Source organism: Zea mays, chromosome 5, assembly GCF_902167145.1.
Source record: "Zea mays cultivar B73 chromosome 5, Zm-B73-REFERENCE-NAM-5.0, whole genome shotgun sequence".
NCBI classification, from domain to species: domain Eukaryota; kingdom Viridiplantae; phylum Streptophyta; class Magnoliopsida; order Poales; family Poaceae; genus Zea; species Zea mays.
Window position 1 is genome coordinate 37,209,957 of NC_050100.1, and position 16,464 is coordinate 37,226,420.

At 43.4% G+C, this 16,464-nt stretch overlaps 1 protein-coding gene across 1 annotated transcript; it reads right to left on the reverse strand.

The window, feature by feature from the left end:
- Nucleotides 1-8,578: 8,578 nt before the first annotated feature.
- LOC103626240 (uncharacterized) lies at nucleotides 8,579-10,073 on the reverse strand. Its single transcript, XM_008646641.3, has one exon. It carries the CDS (start codon nucleotides 9,710-9,712, stop codon nucleotides 8,711-8,713), a length of 1,002 nt encoding a protein of 333 aa, XP_008644863.1. The 5' UTR covers nucleotides 9,713-10,073; the 3' UTR covers nucleotides 8,579-8,710.
- Nucleotides 10,074-16,464: the final 6,391 nt, after the last annotated feature.

Consider the following 16,464-nt stretch of genomic DNA (forward strand, 5'->3'; position numbering starts at 1 on the left):
TCCAATGATCAACTTGAATACCACAGTGTTCTTCTTTCTTATACTTTCTCCCGTTTGCGAGGAATCTCCACAACTTGGAGCCTCTCGCCCTTACAATTGATGATCACAAAGAAGCACATAAGTAAGGGAGGGAAGAGCAACACACACAAGACTCAAAACCAGAGCACAATCACGCACACAAGCCACAACTTGAGCTCAAAACACAACTCAAGGAGTTCTCTACTCAATTGGAGCTCAAGTCACTATCTCAAAGAATCGAATGCGCGAGAATGGAGTCTTGGTGCTTAGGAATGAACAAAGAATGCTTGGGTTCCTCCTCCATGCGCCTAGGGGTCCCTTTTATAGCCCCAAGGCAGCTAGGAGCCATTGGAGGCAATCTTAGAAGGCTAATCTTGCCTTCTGTCGGGTGGCACACCGGACAGTCCGGTGCACCACCGGACAGGCTCTGTAGCATGTCCGGTGCGGATCTCCTTCCTAAATTGGCGCAGCCGACCATTGCAACTCTAGCGTTGGTTGGCGCACCGGCCACTGTCCGGTGCCCCTTCCGACCGTTGGTGCGGGCCACGTGTCGCCCGCAGATCACGCTGCCGACCGTTGCGAAGTTGACCGTTGGCTCACCGGACAGTCTGGTGCCTCACCGGACAGTCCGGTGAATTTTAGACGTACGCCGTTGAACTTTCCCGAGAGCAACGGCTTCGCCACGGACGATCCACCGGACAGTCCGGTGCACCACCGGACAGTCTGGTGAATTATAGCCATACGCCATCATCGAGTCCCGAGAGCGGTCTGTTCACCTTGGACCCGTCTGGCGCACCGGACACTGTCCGGTGCACCCAAACTGAGCAGTAGTTGGCTGTACACAGCCAACACTTTTCCAATCTAATTTTTCCTGTTTCTTGCACTTAGACACAAAACATTAGTACCCAAATCAATGTAATAAGTCTAGAAACATACCTTCTTGTTGATTTGCACTTCATTCATCATTTTGCATATAATAACTCACACAATATGTGTTGGACACTTAATCACCAAAATATACTAGAAATGGCCGAAGGGCACATTTCCCTTTCATCTTTATATGATCATTGCCCTCGAGGGTGTACTAGATCTCATGTGTCGTACCCAAATGTCCAACTTGCTCAAACTCACCAAGCGAGAGACACGAGAACAAAGCATTCCTGGCTTTCTTGTTTAGTCATGCGACTCTTATCTTTAGAGGCATGATCTGAGTGCCTTGGACATCGAAAGCCATGTCGAGGCATATCTCCCAGTTGTGATACTCAATATTCTGAAGATACGATGACATGTGAATCTTCTAGTGTGGGTAGTTCGTCCGAACATAGGTTTGATAATACCTCGTTCCATGTCACCTTCTACAGATCAAGAACCAATTAGGGTGGACTGATCCTTAACCGGTTTTGATACCATTTGAAGGATCAGTGAGGCAACCAGGGGGGTGAATGGGAGCCACTAAAAATTCTCTTCTTGAGAACACCATGACTTTATCCCGATCTCAAGGCAACCCCACAAAACAACAAAAACCTGCATAGCACAATAATACTCGATCTAGTGTCGATTGAATATACCAAAATTCTACTTAGCCAACTTTCTACAGAAATTCAGAGGCATAAATGGAAGGCAAGGCAAGCAGCAGTGCCGCGCAGCAGGCCGATAATGCCGGGCGGTGACAGTGCTGCTCATAGGGGGGTAGTGCCACGCAGGCATAAACGCACAGAAGTTTTCGCAAGGGGAAAGAGGATGATTTGTGAAGTTTCAACTAGAGCGAAACAAAACTCCATGCGCATATCAGCAAGTCCCGTTTTGGTTGAGGTTTGTGGGGTTTTCTCAAACGAGCTCAAAATGAGATCAACTCGGACCACGACCAAAAACTGTACCAACTGGGCGTATGCAGTGATCCAAAGAGTGTATCTCACCACCCAACAATCCCCAGTAGCACCCACAACACAAGAACTCGATGGTTCTTCCACAACTCGGGAGAATGAAGGAAGGCAAACTCAAATAAAAAATTGCATCATATCAAAACCGAGCACAAGATTTGAACCAACTCTGTGGATAGATCTGACCACCCTTTCATCGAATAAAGAGTTGATGATCACAGGAACACAGATGAAAACAAAACACTTGTGGATCTCCAGCTAATCTACTACAACCTAGAGGAGTAAAACTAGGAGTACAAAATGAAGGGTGCAAGTGCTCTAAGCCAAAAGAAATGGTTGTCTATAATAGCCTACCCATATATTTAAAGAGGGTTATTTATATTTCGTAAACTACCTCTAGATACATAGAGCCTATCCACTTAGTCAGGGGTGAAATGGACCAACTCCTAGGATTTTCATCTTATGGCCACACACTCCACGTGAAGTTGCTTTGCCTCGATGCACCCTTTGTGATGACTCCACGTGCCTCCTCCGATCCTCACCGGAACCGCACCACCGAGTTTTGAGGCCCAAACTCAGCAAAACCAGTAGCTGGGTGTTTTTGAGGCTCAACCATAAAACCACCGTGAGTAGCGCACTACATGTGCATCCCCAACGTCCTAGACACTTGTTCTACCAGTCCTTGACCGTGCTAGCGACAAGACCCACTCGGTCATATCCTCGTGCTCGTGCGTGACTCAGGTTTTAGCCACCACGACTAGTCACCCAGCTTTTGTCGTCCCTCTGTCAAGTCCTTGTGGTGACAAATTAAAAAAAAATACTGATCGGCCCCTGAGACTGAGACTGGGAGTCTGGGAGCAACGGCCGCCGGCGATCCAACAGCGAGATTGGCGCCGACACGGCTGGCAGATGCTCGTTGGAAACATGCGTGAGACGAGACGCTTCGGCCTTGGATTGGATCACAGTCAGGGAGAGACGCGTGAACTCCGAGACAGGAAATAGGAGTACTACTACCCCCTCGTTATTTTTCGTGCTTGTCCGCCGGCAGTAGGCAGGCAGGCCCATGGCTGGGGATCTGCGCCGTCGGCATCCCGCCGTGATCTGATCTCCCGCCCGATGGGTGACTGATCGGAGGGCAGGCAGGTCGAGCATCCTCGGTGCAAGGGAAAGAAGGAAACGTCAGGCCCTTCTGAATTCTGATCGATCGATACTCCTCGATCCCTTTTGCTTTCTCGGCTGTCCGTCTTCTCGAGATCGAGGCCAGATCGTACTCCTCCGTCGACAAAAACAGAACCGGGGTGGCGTGTCCAATTTTCTCACGGGAAAGAGAAAGCTGCGTGCCCAGTTCAGCCCCACTGTTCACGTCGCCAGTTTTGTTTCTTCCATTCCATTCCCGTAGTCCGAGCCTCGCGTGGCTTCTTTTGGCGTCATTTTTTATTTTCAAGCGTTAAACGCGCCATGTCCAGTACGGCAGTACCCCGTTGAACACTGATCTAGAGTCTGATGTCACTGAGCGTGGGCGGCAGGCACAGCAGAGCGCCGCTTTTGCTCTGCTCGATCGATCAACAAACAGCTCAACTCACTACTTCTCTCCTCTCCTCTCCTCAGCATGCCTACTCGTCGTCGTAGGATCGGAGTAGTGCCAAAAGGGTCCATGATGATTGGCATTGTTGGCCTGGCATCATTTCCCTTGGATCGCAAGTCGCCGGCTGTCACGGCAGAGCATGGCAAGCTCCATGCTGATCCCGGTCATGATGCTGTTTCGTGCCAGGAGCAGACAGTACGTGCTTAGCTTTCTTTGCTTCCCTTCTCCGCTTTGGCGATACGGTGATGCTCTACTTGCTACTGAGCTTAGCGCGGTGCTCATGTAGCGCTGTATAGCAGCATGGATAATGGAACTTTGCTCACATTTTTAACCTTCTATCCAGAAAAAAATATTTACATTTATACTTATTGATGTCTCACACTCATCTTTGGATTCTAGGGATCTGCGTTGTAACCTATGACAACAAGGTAATAACAGTCGGACGGCGTGGAGCCTGGTCAAAACTCGGCACCGTAAGTACATGTACAACTCTATCACTGTTGCACGATAAATATAAGACACAGTTTAAACACAATATAATACAGTGGACGTGTCTAAAATTTATGTCTTATCATATTCATTGCACCAATAAAAGCATCCAATAAATTAAATTGACCAATCAACTAATCTCCTGTCTCGAGCATAAAGCCAAGATATAGTGGCTTCGTCAAAATGCATGTCTTGAGTTTTTTTTACATTTATCAACTTATACACACTTGAAGACACAACTCAAGACAACCATTGTACATGCGCTAATTCACCAAGCCAAACCAAGGCACTACGATTCATGACGCTAAGGCTATTCTTAATAGTAGTATTAAACGGTGTTTTCGCGCACATCTAATAGTATGCCACATCGGATTTTTTGATGACATGGCATTACAATTTAAAAGGATTGAGTGTGATGGGTTCAAACTATGTCAACTCGTTTCCAAGGTGTTGGAAACCGTGTGAAATCTCCATTGAGGACGATTTATTTCACCTTCACATATTTTATTAACTTCTATTGATCATTCAGTTGCAGCATTTAATTGGTATGTTAGTATATGAAATATTGAAGTGAAATTTTGCATTGAGAGACATTGTTTCATTCTTAGTTTCATGACACTTTTGATGATATCTCAGGGTTGGAAAGAGTGCTACGAAATTCTCACTGAGAATAGCCTAAGGACATGTTTGTTTCCATAGTGCTAGGGTTGTTTGGATACAAGTGCTGAACTTTAACACATTACCCTTAATTAAGAAAAAAATGCTATTTTGTCACTTCCAGTTTTAGGTCTTTGCTGTTATGTCATCCCACGTCTATGACTTGTGTGACCATTTATGTCTACGATTTGTGGGCCCGATGACAAACTCGAGAAGCCCACAACTGAGAGTGACAAAATATGCCTAAACTAGTACTAGGAGTACAAGAGTTGGCTGGTGGGGGAGAAAAGAGAAGGGACATTTGTGGGGGGGAGAAAAATGGGGTTGGGACCACTTTTAGCATATTTGATGAGCTAAAGTGCTAATGGGTGTTAAATTTTAGCACAACTCTTTTAACCGGTCTATTTGGTTCCTAGGAACTAAAATCTAGTAAAAACTGCAGTGCTAAACTTTAGCACATTACCCCTAATTAATGACTAAACTAGTACTAGCATTACAATAGCCAGCCAGTGTGGGAGGAGAGAGAAGGGACATTCAATGGGGGGAGAAAAATGTGGATGTGGATCGCTTTTAGCACAATTTAGCATATTTGATGAAGCTAAAGTGCTAATGACTGCTAAACTTTAGCACAATACTTTAGTCAGTCTGTTTGGTTCTCCAGAAACTAAACTTTACCACAAAATGCAGTGCTAAACTTTAGTAAGGAAACAAACAAGGCCTAAACCTCGATCTACTAAATTGTGGCGCCGAACTTTGTGAGCGCATTGAACGGATTTACTATGAGATAAAACTTTACGTGAATCATGCTCGCATTCACCAAGTCTAAATTGTGTCCTACATACTCAAATTTTACCATGGTAAAGTTGATATTAACTTAGACATCGAAAATTTTCCATAAGGGGCTATTTGGATTTTTCATTTTGAAGGATTTGCAATCTGCTTAATAAAGTATACTATTTGGTGTTTCACTACTTTTCAAAGTTTAGATATAAGTATCACTAGTCTATGTTTCTAATCTGCAATTTATAACATGCTTTCTTGGCTCGCTCCTCTATAATAAAAATATAGCACATAAATATCTCTCTCATATAGCTACCAGTAGTATACAAATATATTATATATAAAATCATATTAGCTTAATTGATCTATGCCTAAATAATGATTATTAGAATGGAATTCAATTACAAGAATCTAAACAGGGCATAACTTGAATAACTTAGATTTTTATGTGGTTGGATCTTTATCGCCAATTTTTCTGAATGTATAAGCCGCAATAAGATCTGGAGTTAGTCAAATTTTCATTCGTAGTAAAAATGCAGATAAATTTTTATGTGGCCATATCATGGTAAAATTATAGCTCGTCCGAGTCATAATAAATTAGAGCTAAGGTTAAATCTAAACTCGACATCATGATTCACAGCGCCAATGCTTAGCGTTATAGATCTTAGCACTAAGCCTCTATGCGTGACGGTTATATCTAGCCATGTCAGCGCTACATCGTCCCACATCACAACACCCTGGCTTGAGGCTCGACGTCATGACCTATGGCACCGAGAATGTTACATGATTGAATGACTATCTATCTGTTTTGGTGAGACAAACCTTAAATTCTAAAGGATTCCATTTGCATGGGCCCAAGGGAGTTCTTCTTAGGATCGTGTGATTGGGATTTTGTTGTAAAGCTAAAAAACAATTTCTTGAGCATCTGCTTCACTAGCGAAGCTATAAGTTTATTGTTCTGAGGAGAGGGAAGAGAGAATAAGATAAAATATAGCTTCATCTGGCTTAGGTGTCCCCATCATTGTCATGGGCAGACCAATTAAGAACTTGAGTAATTTCAAATTTTGAAAGCTTAGTTCTATAGATGCAATAATAGTCAACAAATTTTTGTGTATAATATGGGCATTAGGAGAACAACTCATCCACTTCACAAACTTAAGAAAATTACGATGGCCCATGTCTCTGTTAGAAATAAACTCTTGGAAGAATATTATGTAACACCTCGTCCACTCCCGGACTGGTGGTACTTACTCCTAACAACACTCTAGGATCATATATTGTCCCCACTGACCAACATGAGTCTTTTATGCACACTTTGTCCTCACTCATGCGCACCCGAGAAAACTTCTCGGTCGGTCACCCATCCCAAATTGCTACAAAACCAATCACGCTTAACTTGGAGGTTCTATCAAGATATGCTTTCGAAAAAGAAGATGCACCTTGTTGATCTGAGTACTTTCAATTAAGCCTTAGGCCAGGATATCACCATCCCAGGGGCTAGGATATCAGTGAAGTAATAGCTTGATCAACAACTAGCAAAACAAATTCTAGGACTAGCAAAACTTGGGGTCCTATGTTGTCAGTACACTTGCTCTAGGCAAGGGGTAGGCCTACCCAGGATGCCGCCGGAGTCGAGGTGGAGGTAGAGCGTGTGGGGTGGTGGGGTGGAATTGACATAACAGGAGTTGGTATAGAGACGGGTCGCCAAGGACGGAGTCAAGGTTGCGGACCCTTGGGCGGGTAGTTGGGTTTGAGTTCATTGAGGATGGGAGCAGGGAAAGTTGTCAAGGGCAAGGTGGCCTTGGTGTAGGACAAAACGAACTCGCTAGAGACTAAGGCGGAGACAGGTTGCCAAGATGGAGGGAGTAGGGATTAAAACGAAAGGGATTGATCGGGAAAACTCCACTTTCATTTTCATTCTCACATTATATTTTTGAAACGGGATCAGAAACAGAGCCAACGAAAATGGGACCAGCGGAATGACGACAATGAACCAAAACGAGCAGAACAAATCAATATCGTATCAGAACCATATAACATTGTTTATCGTCACATACAATAAAATGAAACAAGGACGAGACACTTTCTTAATGAATATTTTTATTATATAATTTTATAGACATTTAATATCATGACTCATAGAGTTTTTTTAAGAGCAAGGCTAATGGCTGATCTAGCTGAGCTATTGACATGTCTTTTACAATTAACTATATAGCATTGCATAAAATATGCTGGCTAATTTGTTGGTTGAAAGAATATTGAGCAATTACTACTAGAACCACCTTTGTATTCTCATTCTCTTACCAAATATGTTGGAATTAGCGGCCCCATTCTTTTCTTTTCTCTCCCCGGACTTGACAAAAATCTAATGTGGCGAACCATTTTGCGAGCTTATATCATCCTACTATATTTGCTCTAAGAAGACTCATAGAGAATCGGTAATCGCGCCAAAAAAGTTCATCCCTATGAATCTCACTTCTCTTCCTGAAAACATTGTCACATCATATAAAACACTTAGAGCAGCTCCAATAGTTATGTATATTTCTACTACCTAAATCTGAGATTTAGCAAGTCCTCAAATAATATAGTAAACAAAAAAACTTATCTCCTCCAACAGTTCTCTATATATTACTTCCTAAATATGTTAAAACTTGTCATATCACCAATTTGAGTGGGATTAGCCATTTTTCCTTTTGTTTTCATCTCACATCTGCAACTCGATCTCAAAATTGTGACCTCGTCAGCAAACTGATTCAACATGGTGAGTTGTGTTGTCCTTTTGATTTGTTGCCACAATTGTTTATTCTCGACCTGTGCATGTGCAGCTGTTATATTATTAATTGTTTAATCTCTAGCTTACTAGGTGCTGCAATTGTGCATCACCGACAGCCGGCACATGGGCTCAGAATGTGGAAAAGACGTCCAAATAAAAGAAGTGTGCCAGATTTTATGGTTTGGGAGTTGGTAAGTGGTTGCTAAATGTAGGTAGGAAATAAGGTTAGATGAGAAGTGACTAAATTTAGGAAGTTTATTTAGAGAGCCGTTGGAGATGAGTTTTTAGGTTAACTATCTAAATTATTTATTTAGAGAGTATTTTAGAGAACTACTGCTTATGTGACAGCTCATTGGATACAAATTGAACTTAACTAAAACTTCGAAGTAAGTAACAGAAACAGAACCATTAGATAAGTCTTATATTATCACAATTTATAGCAGCGAATACATAACGACCAAAGTCCTGAAAAGAGAACAACATGCCAACAAAAAAAAGGAACACCACTTTACAGTTCACCCCCTCTGCCTATTTGAAATCAAACAACCCTCTGCAACTCCGACCATGGCTGACGTACCCAAACGGGCGTCGACGACGGACAAGTCTACTGTCGTTCCCAAGACCAGCTCCAGTCGTCCCGTACACCGGAAGCTCGTTCTCGCACGTCCTACGGCAACCGGGCCCGCCGTTCGCGGGAGCAAGGGCTGCGAGGTTCTCTAGCTCAAACAAGTCGGAGCTCGCGTCGCTGCTCTCCTCGCCGCCGTCGCTGTCCTCCACTTCCACCACCGGGAATCGCCTGCAACCAGCGGCGGCCGCAGCCACAGCCACCTCGCCTTCGATGTCCAAGAACCGCACGGTCCTGCTACGGTTCCGGGTCGCCCTGGCCCGGGCCCTCGCGGACGGCGGTGTCTTGGCGAGGCAGGGGCGCGCGGTGGATGGCGCCGTCGAGCACGCCGGCTCCTCGTCCGCCGGAGCCGGGTGCTGCCGCGCAGAATTCCGCTTGCCGGAGAATATGGCGTTGAGAAGGCTGGCGAGCCGCGCGCCGGGGGAGGCCGGCCTGCGGCAGCCGCCGCTGGCGGGGGCGGCGGACGGCTTCCGCGCCCTCTTCGCCGTGCCTGGCGGGGCCGGCTTCTGCTTCTCCACGGGAGCCACCGAGGCCGGCCCAACGCCGCCAGCTGAGGTTCGGATGGGGCGGAGGCGGCGGAGGGAGTACTCGACCTCGGACGACGAGAAGTAGCCACGGCCGGAGGAGCAGTCGTCCGCAGGCGAAGGGGCCGCGCGCGCCGCCCGGTGGCTGGCGGCCAAGAAGGGCTTGTAGTAGTAGTAATGTAGGGCCGCCTGGTGTTGCTCCTTGGCGCTCCGAGGCGTCGGTGCCGTGGCACGCTCCGCCGTTGCTCCGTGGCCGCCGGCCTGCTCGTCCAAGGAATCGCAGATGGCGTCCAGCAGCGTGGACGAGAAGGATGGTTGGCCAGGTCGCCGCCTCGGCCTCTCCCGCGCCGCCGACGGTGGCGCTGGCGCCCACCTCTCCATTGTTGACGTGTAGTCGAGAAGAGCAGAGCAGCGAGTGCGCGCGGGGCAATGATGATATAGGCGGGCTAGCTAGCGATGGAGGGGACAAGGGAGCTAGCTAGAAAGCGAAGGGGCCAGGCCGGGCCGGGGCAGCAATGGCGGGCGCGCGTGTGAGTCGGGGGAGTGGAGTGCGGGCGTGCGGGGTGAGGGGATCTTGTTGTCTGGGTGTCCCTCTCCTGCTCTCCATGGTCCCGGCCCTGCTCTGTCCTTGATGCTTCGATTCCTTCCGGCTGCCGCCTCTCTTTCCCTTTACCTTTGTCGGCGCCAGGAATGCACCTCTTGCCTATCACTGCTGGTTTACCGTTTTAGCTCAATATACTGTATATAGTAGTAGTTCTGTTTTGTATAGAATCTTTGGTTTGACAATCCATACATTCAGTAACTGTGAGCACTAAGCTAAAGGCTCGTTTGGTTTGACGACTAAAGATGAGTCACCCATTTTAGTCTGATTTAGTTTCTAAATTACCAAACTGTGAAACTAAAACATGGACTAAACTAGTTTAATCTCTAGTCCCTCAAGAGGTGACTAAAAAAAACTAAACCATATAAATTCTACTTTTTACCCTTCATTTATTTCAATTGCACTAAAGTTGAGAGAATGCTAAGGGGTATTTTAGTCCTCTTATGATTAATTTAATATGTATTAAATAGTTTTAGTCTTTAGAATCAAACAAGGTAGGGACTAAACTTTAGTCTTCTAACTATACTTTAGTCTCTGAACTAAAGGAATCAAACGAGGCCTAAGTCAAATTTAAGGTGTGTTTGTTTCCCTCATGGATTATATATGTTAGATTACGGTAGAATGGCAGGAGGATAAAATATTACTTGAAGACCGTAAATAAGTTAAAATAAGCTAACATTAGGCAGTTTATTTAAGTTTATTTGTGATTATAAAATGATATTTTACCCTCTTACTCTTACACTATAATCTTGCTTATATAATATATGAGAGAAACAAACTGGGCCTTAAGCACTTACCTATTGGATTTTTTTTCTCTGTTGTATTTATGAGGCGAAAGAGAATCTAATCCAATTGATAAGTGCTTTAGCGGTATTTTAACATGTGACAGATGCGTATGCATGATTTAAATGTGCATCATGTGGGGCCAAACATACACGCTCTTCATGTGAGAAACCAATTTAGGCTTTTGTTCGTTTACACCAATCCAGCTCTAGATTAGCATGGATTGAAATTAAATCCATATCACAATTTATGCTCCAAAATAATCAAGACTACTTAAATTTTTTTATTCGGTTAAACTCACCATAGAATATAACTCAAGGGTTTAGGAATTTTTTAAACTATATAAGGCATGGATTTTATCCATAGCTTATTAAGTATGGAACAAATCCATGAAGATATTGAACAAGTTTACATTAGAATCCATGGATCAAAAGAATAACTATCTTTAAGAGACACATGAATTAGTTGATGGATTTAATCCCACCATAGGATTGGGTGTGAGGTATGGATTCATCCAATCCATACCCGGATTAAATTCATGGTGGGATTTAATCCCATGTAACCGAACAAGGCCTTAAGCTGATTAAAAGAATCCTCCATCATTGGCAACCCAGACCGGACGTGAGTCTGATAATAGTGACAGTCGACATGGGTAAACTGTGTGCTCGTATCTAGGGGTTAGTTTGGGAGAAGAGAATTGAAGGGCTAAAATCACTTTTTTATTTAATTTAAATTAAATGGAAAGAAGATTTTAATATCCTTAATCCACCTTTTTTATTTAATTTTAAATAGAAGAAGATTTTAACATCCTTAATCCCATTCAATTCCATGGCTCCCAAACTAGCACAGGTTATGGCAGTCTACGATGAAGGGTGTGATGGTGACATTAGGGCATGTACCTGAGACATCAGTTCGGTTTTTTAAATATAAGTGACGGCTTAAACCTCTCAAGAGACCTAATATTAAATGAGATTGTACATGCCCTTATATGATTTGCACCGTGAAAGTTCAAGGATAATATGAATGTCGTGGATAGGTGAGACCTCGATGGATAAAAAATTTTATAGCATTTGTGTGAAGTTAATTTATAAACAATCGGGTAGAATCTAAAATATCTAAAGCCTAGTTTGTATCCTTAGTATTAATTTGCATTCTAATAATTGTGATTTAGGTATAGATCAATTAAGCTAATATGATTTTATATATAATATATTTGTATACTAATGTTACTCATATGTAGGAGAGCGAGCCAAAGAGCATATTATAAATTGCAGAGTACAGATATAGACTAGTGATACATAAAATCAATTTGCACCCTTCATCCTATGAATTTGGGATATGCTTATATCTAGACTTTGAAAAGTGGTAGAGTGTCAAATTCCAAACCAAATAACCTATTCTATTAAGTAAATTCCAATTCCTTCAAAATAGAGGGATCCAAACAAACCCTAAGGCTCCATGTGGATCCTTGGAATTGAATTCCATTTAGTAATCGTAATTTAGGCATAAATAAATTAATATAATATGATTTTATGTAGAATATATTTATACATTATTGTTGTCCATATGTAGGAGATATTTATGTAATACATTTCTACTATAGAGAATAGAGACGAAGAGCGTGTTATAAACTGTAGAGTATAAATATAGCCTAGTGATACATAAAACCAATTTCCATTCCTCATCCTATGGATTCGAGATAGGCTTATATCTAAATTTTAGAAAGTGATAGAATGTCAAATTCTAAGTTAAATAATCTACTCCATTAAGTAGATTCCAATTCCTTCAAAATTTATGGATCCAAACGCCCCTAAGTGCAATCTTGAGGAGATTATCTACCTCAACACAAGTATCACACATCCATCTAATCAATTTCATGCCCTAAATTCACCACAGATTGATGATTCTCTTCCGCGGTTCAACCATCACCAAAGACTAATTTTGGAAAATAAATTGACACCTAAGTGAGAGGATTAGGCAAATACTTACTAGAGCATTGTAAAGGACTAGCATATATAAGGCTACAATCTCATGGAGGGGAGGGGAGGGATCGAGGGCAGCGGTAGTGGCACGATGAGAGGGGTTGCCGGTGGCGATGGCGCGAGTGAGGAGGGGGCGGCAGGGACGCGGGATAGGGGAGGTTGGGGGCGTTGAGGTCACGGGTGAGGGGGACGAAAAGATGCATGAGATACGATCCAAATAATATTGATCATTGGATTTGAGTGAATAAGGAGAGAGGGGGTTATCCAGCGATTCGAACTATTGGTTTTGATGATGTGTTAAGTCTGGGTGTAATTTATTTGGTGGATTTAGTGGAGTTTATGTGTGTGGGGTGATTTGGTTGGGTGAGTTTTACAAAGTTTAAACTGGTGGATTATATAATGGTATAGATATATACATGGATATTCTCATAATCCTAAAAGTGCTTATTTGTAGGTCTAACTTGGACTCATTGTTAGGGGAACCCAACCCACATGTTGGGAGAAAATATACGTGCTTGAACAAATAAGGAAGATTGCAGGATTTTGAAAGAAAAATGTGCCCTTGGGCAATCTCTAGTTGTTTTTATGATTAAAATGCCCAACACACCACTTTGATCTAGCTATATTGATAAGAGAATGAGCACAGGCGTAAAGAACACAATTTGAAGATATCAAGTCGCAAAAGATCACAAACATGGACCCCAAGTGTGCAACTTGATGTAAATTGGTAAAAATGTGAGGTTTGCACTCTAAATATGTTGCATATATCCATTATAATGTTTCTAGTACTTGTGTTTGAGATCTAACTTATTTTGTAGAGAAAAGCTCTTTTTGGGTTTAAGTTGGCACATATTGCAAATCTTTTTTGCAAAGAAGTGAAGGAGGTATGGTTCTAACACTTAGTCAATTGTTTTATGTGCTAACAATGGTTATCTAAGTGCTAGGAAAGCTCTCAAGAAGAGTCAAAATAAGTTGGAGAAGTTTTGCTCAGTCTGGGACCCACCGGACTATCCGGTGAGGCTTGTCTGGTGAAGCGTATGAATGAAGTCGTCGCTCTCGGGAATATAAAATTCACTGGACAATGAACAGTGCACTGCCCGGCGCACCGGACATCATCTCCAATGGATCTCTCCACGGGTGGGCGCCAGCCGCCAACGACTAACTGATGTGGCAGCTGTTCGGTGGTGCACCGGAATGTCCGGTGCCTCGCCAGAGAAGTAAGTTGGCCAATTGGGTCGGTCGCCGACCGTTTCTAGGCAGAATTCCAGTGACGCACTAGACTGCCTGGTGAGCCCACAGACAGGGAAGTTTTCTAGCTTCCTTGTGGAGAAGGCAATGACTCCTAAACGTCTTAGGGCTATAAAAGGAGCCCCTAGGCACCCTCTCCTGACACCCAAGCATCACAAGTGCACACTACAACTCTAAGACTCCGCGACCACGCCGTTCGGTGATTTGAGAGAGATTTGAGTGCATTTATGAGCTATTACTCTGTCGTTTTGTTGTTGTGCTCTTGTCTTTGCTTTCGTGTGTGTTGTTGTTGTGCTGTGTACTTGTGTGTGTGTTCTTACTGAAAGGGAAATGGCATTAACCATTTTCCATAATTGATTTTGGTGTTTGACGACCATCACAAATATTATGGACTAACTAGTTTGCCTAAGTGATCATTTCTCAGGTGCATAAAGTTCATACACATCAATTCTTACTCAACTATTTGGAATACCGTAGATTATTCCGAACAGGAGAAGAGTTTTGGAATTTCTCTTGAGCGCGGACCGTTCGGGCCCTTGTGGCTCTGCGACTCTAGGGAAAGCCTTGGACAGGAACACTGCAAAAACCATCGTTTACACTGCGGACTGTCCGAAGGAGAAGCGAGCACTGTCCGAGACCCAGCGCGGACCATCCAGTCGTTGAAAAACCAGAAAAACCCGAAGGTGACGGGTTCAGTAAAATGCATTTTTAGCGTCCTCGCAGACCGTCCGGGGTGCACGGCCGGACCACCCGCGACTGCTCTGCCTAACATCTAACAACACATTTAATGCACTTGTAGCCGTTGATGCACAGGGGCGGACCGTCCGGATCAGGGGCGGACCGTCCGCAATCACCAGGAAGAAGGCAACGACTAGAAAGTGGTTGGTGGCTATAAATACAACCCTAACCACCTCCTTTCACTTCATCCAAGCATCCCATTCACTTACATTCAATACAAGAGCAAATACTTCATCTCAAGACACATTCAAAGCTCCTAACCTCTCCAAATCCCAAAATTGTGACTAGTGATCATAGTGTTTAGTGATTTGAGAGAGTGTGATTTTTGTTTTATTTGTTGCTCTTGTTGCTTGGCTCTTAATCGTGCTTTCTTCATCTCCTTATAAACTCTCTAGTGACTTGTAAATCTAGCAAGAGACACCTAAGTGTGTGGTGATCCTCGCGGGGTCTTTGTGATCCTTGAGATTAAGAAGAAGCACTCAATCGGTCTGAGTGATCAATTGAGAGAGGGAAAGGGTTGAAAAAGACATGGCCGCCGTGGCCTCCTCAACGAGGAGTAGGTTCATTGGAACTGAACCTCAGAAAACAAATCATTGTGTTCGTTTGTGTTGATCATCACCCTACAATTTGATTCTTCCTCTCCCCTCTCTTTAAGTTCTCCTGCTCATAATTGTTTTGAGTTAGCTCCCAAAGTTACCCACATTGATTGAGCAACTCATAGGAAGAAGAACTCTCTTCCGCACTCCGTATTCATTATTATTTGTTTCTAATCCTAACCCTGGGTGAAGTTTGTGTTCAAAGTTTATAATTTACAGGTTTCGCCTATTCACCCCCTAGGCGACTTTCACTTACTCCCTCCCTTACTCTGATTTTCGATTGTGATCATCTTGTGTAAGGCATGAGAGACTCCAACTTGTGGATATTCCTCATAAACAGGATTTGGAAATATAAGGAAGAACCGTGCTACTCAAGTTTGATCTTTAGATCACATGAGAGGGGTTGAGTGCAACCATCATCCATTGGGATGCCATAATGTGGAGTAGGTAAGCATATTACGCTAGACCGAACCACGTGTTAAAATTGTTGTGTCTCTTGTGACATTTACATTATTGCAACTTTTATCTCTTCTTAGTTCCATCTTGTCACTTGTGATATTGCTCTAAGTATAAATCATATCTTGATAGAGCAATCAAGTGAAAGGAACTTATCTGTCTTTATCTACTCTCAATCTTATTTTAACTTCTCTAACTCATATTATAGACCAAGTTTGTGTTGTTTGGAGCAAGTTTTGCAGAATCACCTAAAGGAAACGGTGAAACCTAAGGTGGGGGTGTGAATTAGGACTTCTAAAACTTTTTTCTAAACTAGGCCATAAGTAAATCCCTAGAGCAAAACCTATGCAAATAAATAATCTAGAATGTGCAAACTAGGTTTTGTCTAAGTGTTGTTATCTCTACAGCAAAGGCTAAGTTTCAATCTAAATAATCTAACCACAAATATAAGATTGAAACTTAAATACTTAATATAAATGCGGAAGGTAAAGAGTAAGGTAGAGATGCAAACTCTCGTGGATGATGCTGGTATTTTTACCGAGGTATCCGGAACCACGTAAGGTCCCAACTAATCCTCGTTGGTGCCCCTACACAAAGGGAAGCCCATGCGAGAGCCAAGCACCTCGGTCGAGTAATTCCATAGAGAGCCACGGGCCTTCTCCACACGCAAGTGGTGCTCCGCTTTCGGCTCCACACGCAAGGGGGGTTGTGTGGTTTTTCTAAACTCAC

Coding starts and splice junctions, on each gene's coding strand:
- LOC103626240 (XM_008646641.3), bottom strand. CDS start 9,712: ATGGAGAGGTGGGCGCCAGCGCCACCGTCGGCGGCGCGGGAGAGGCCG.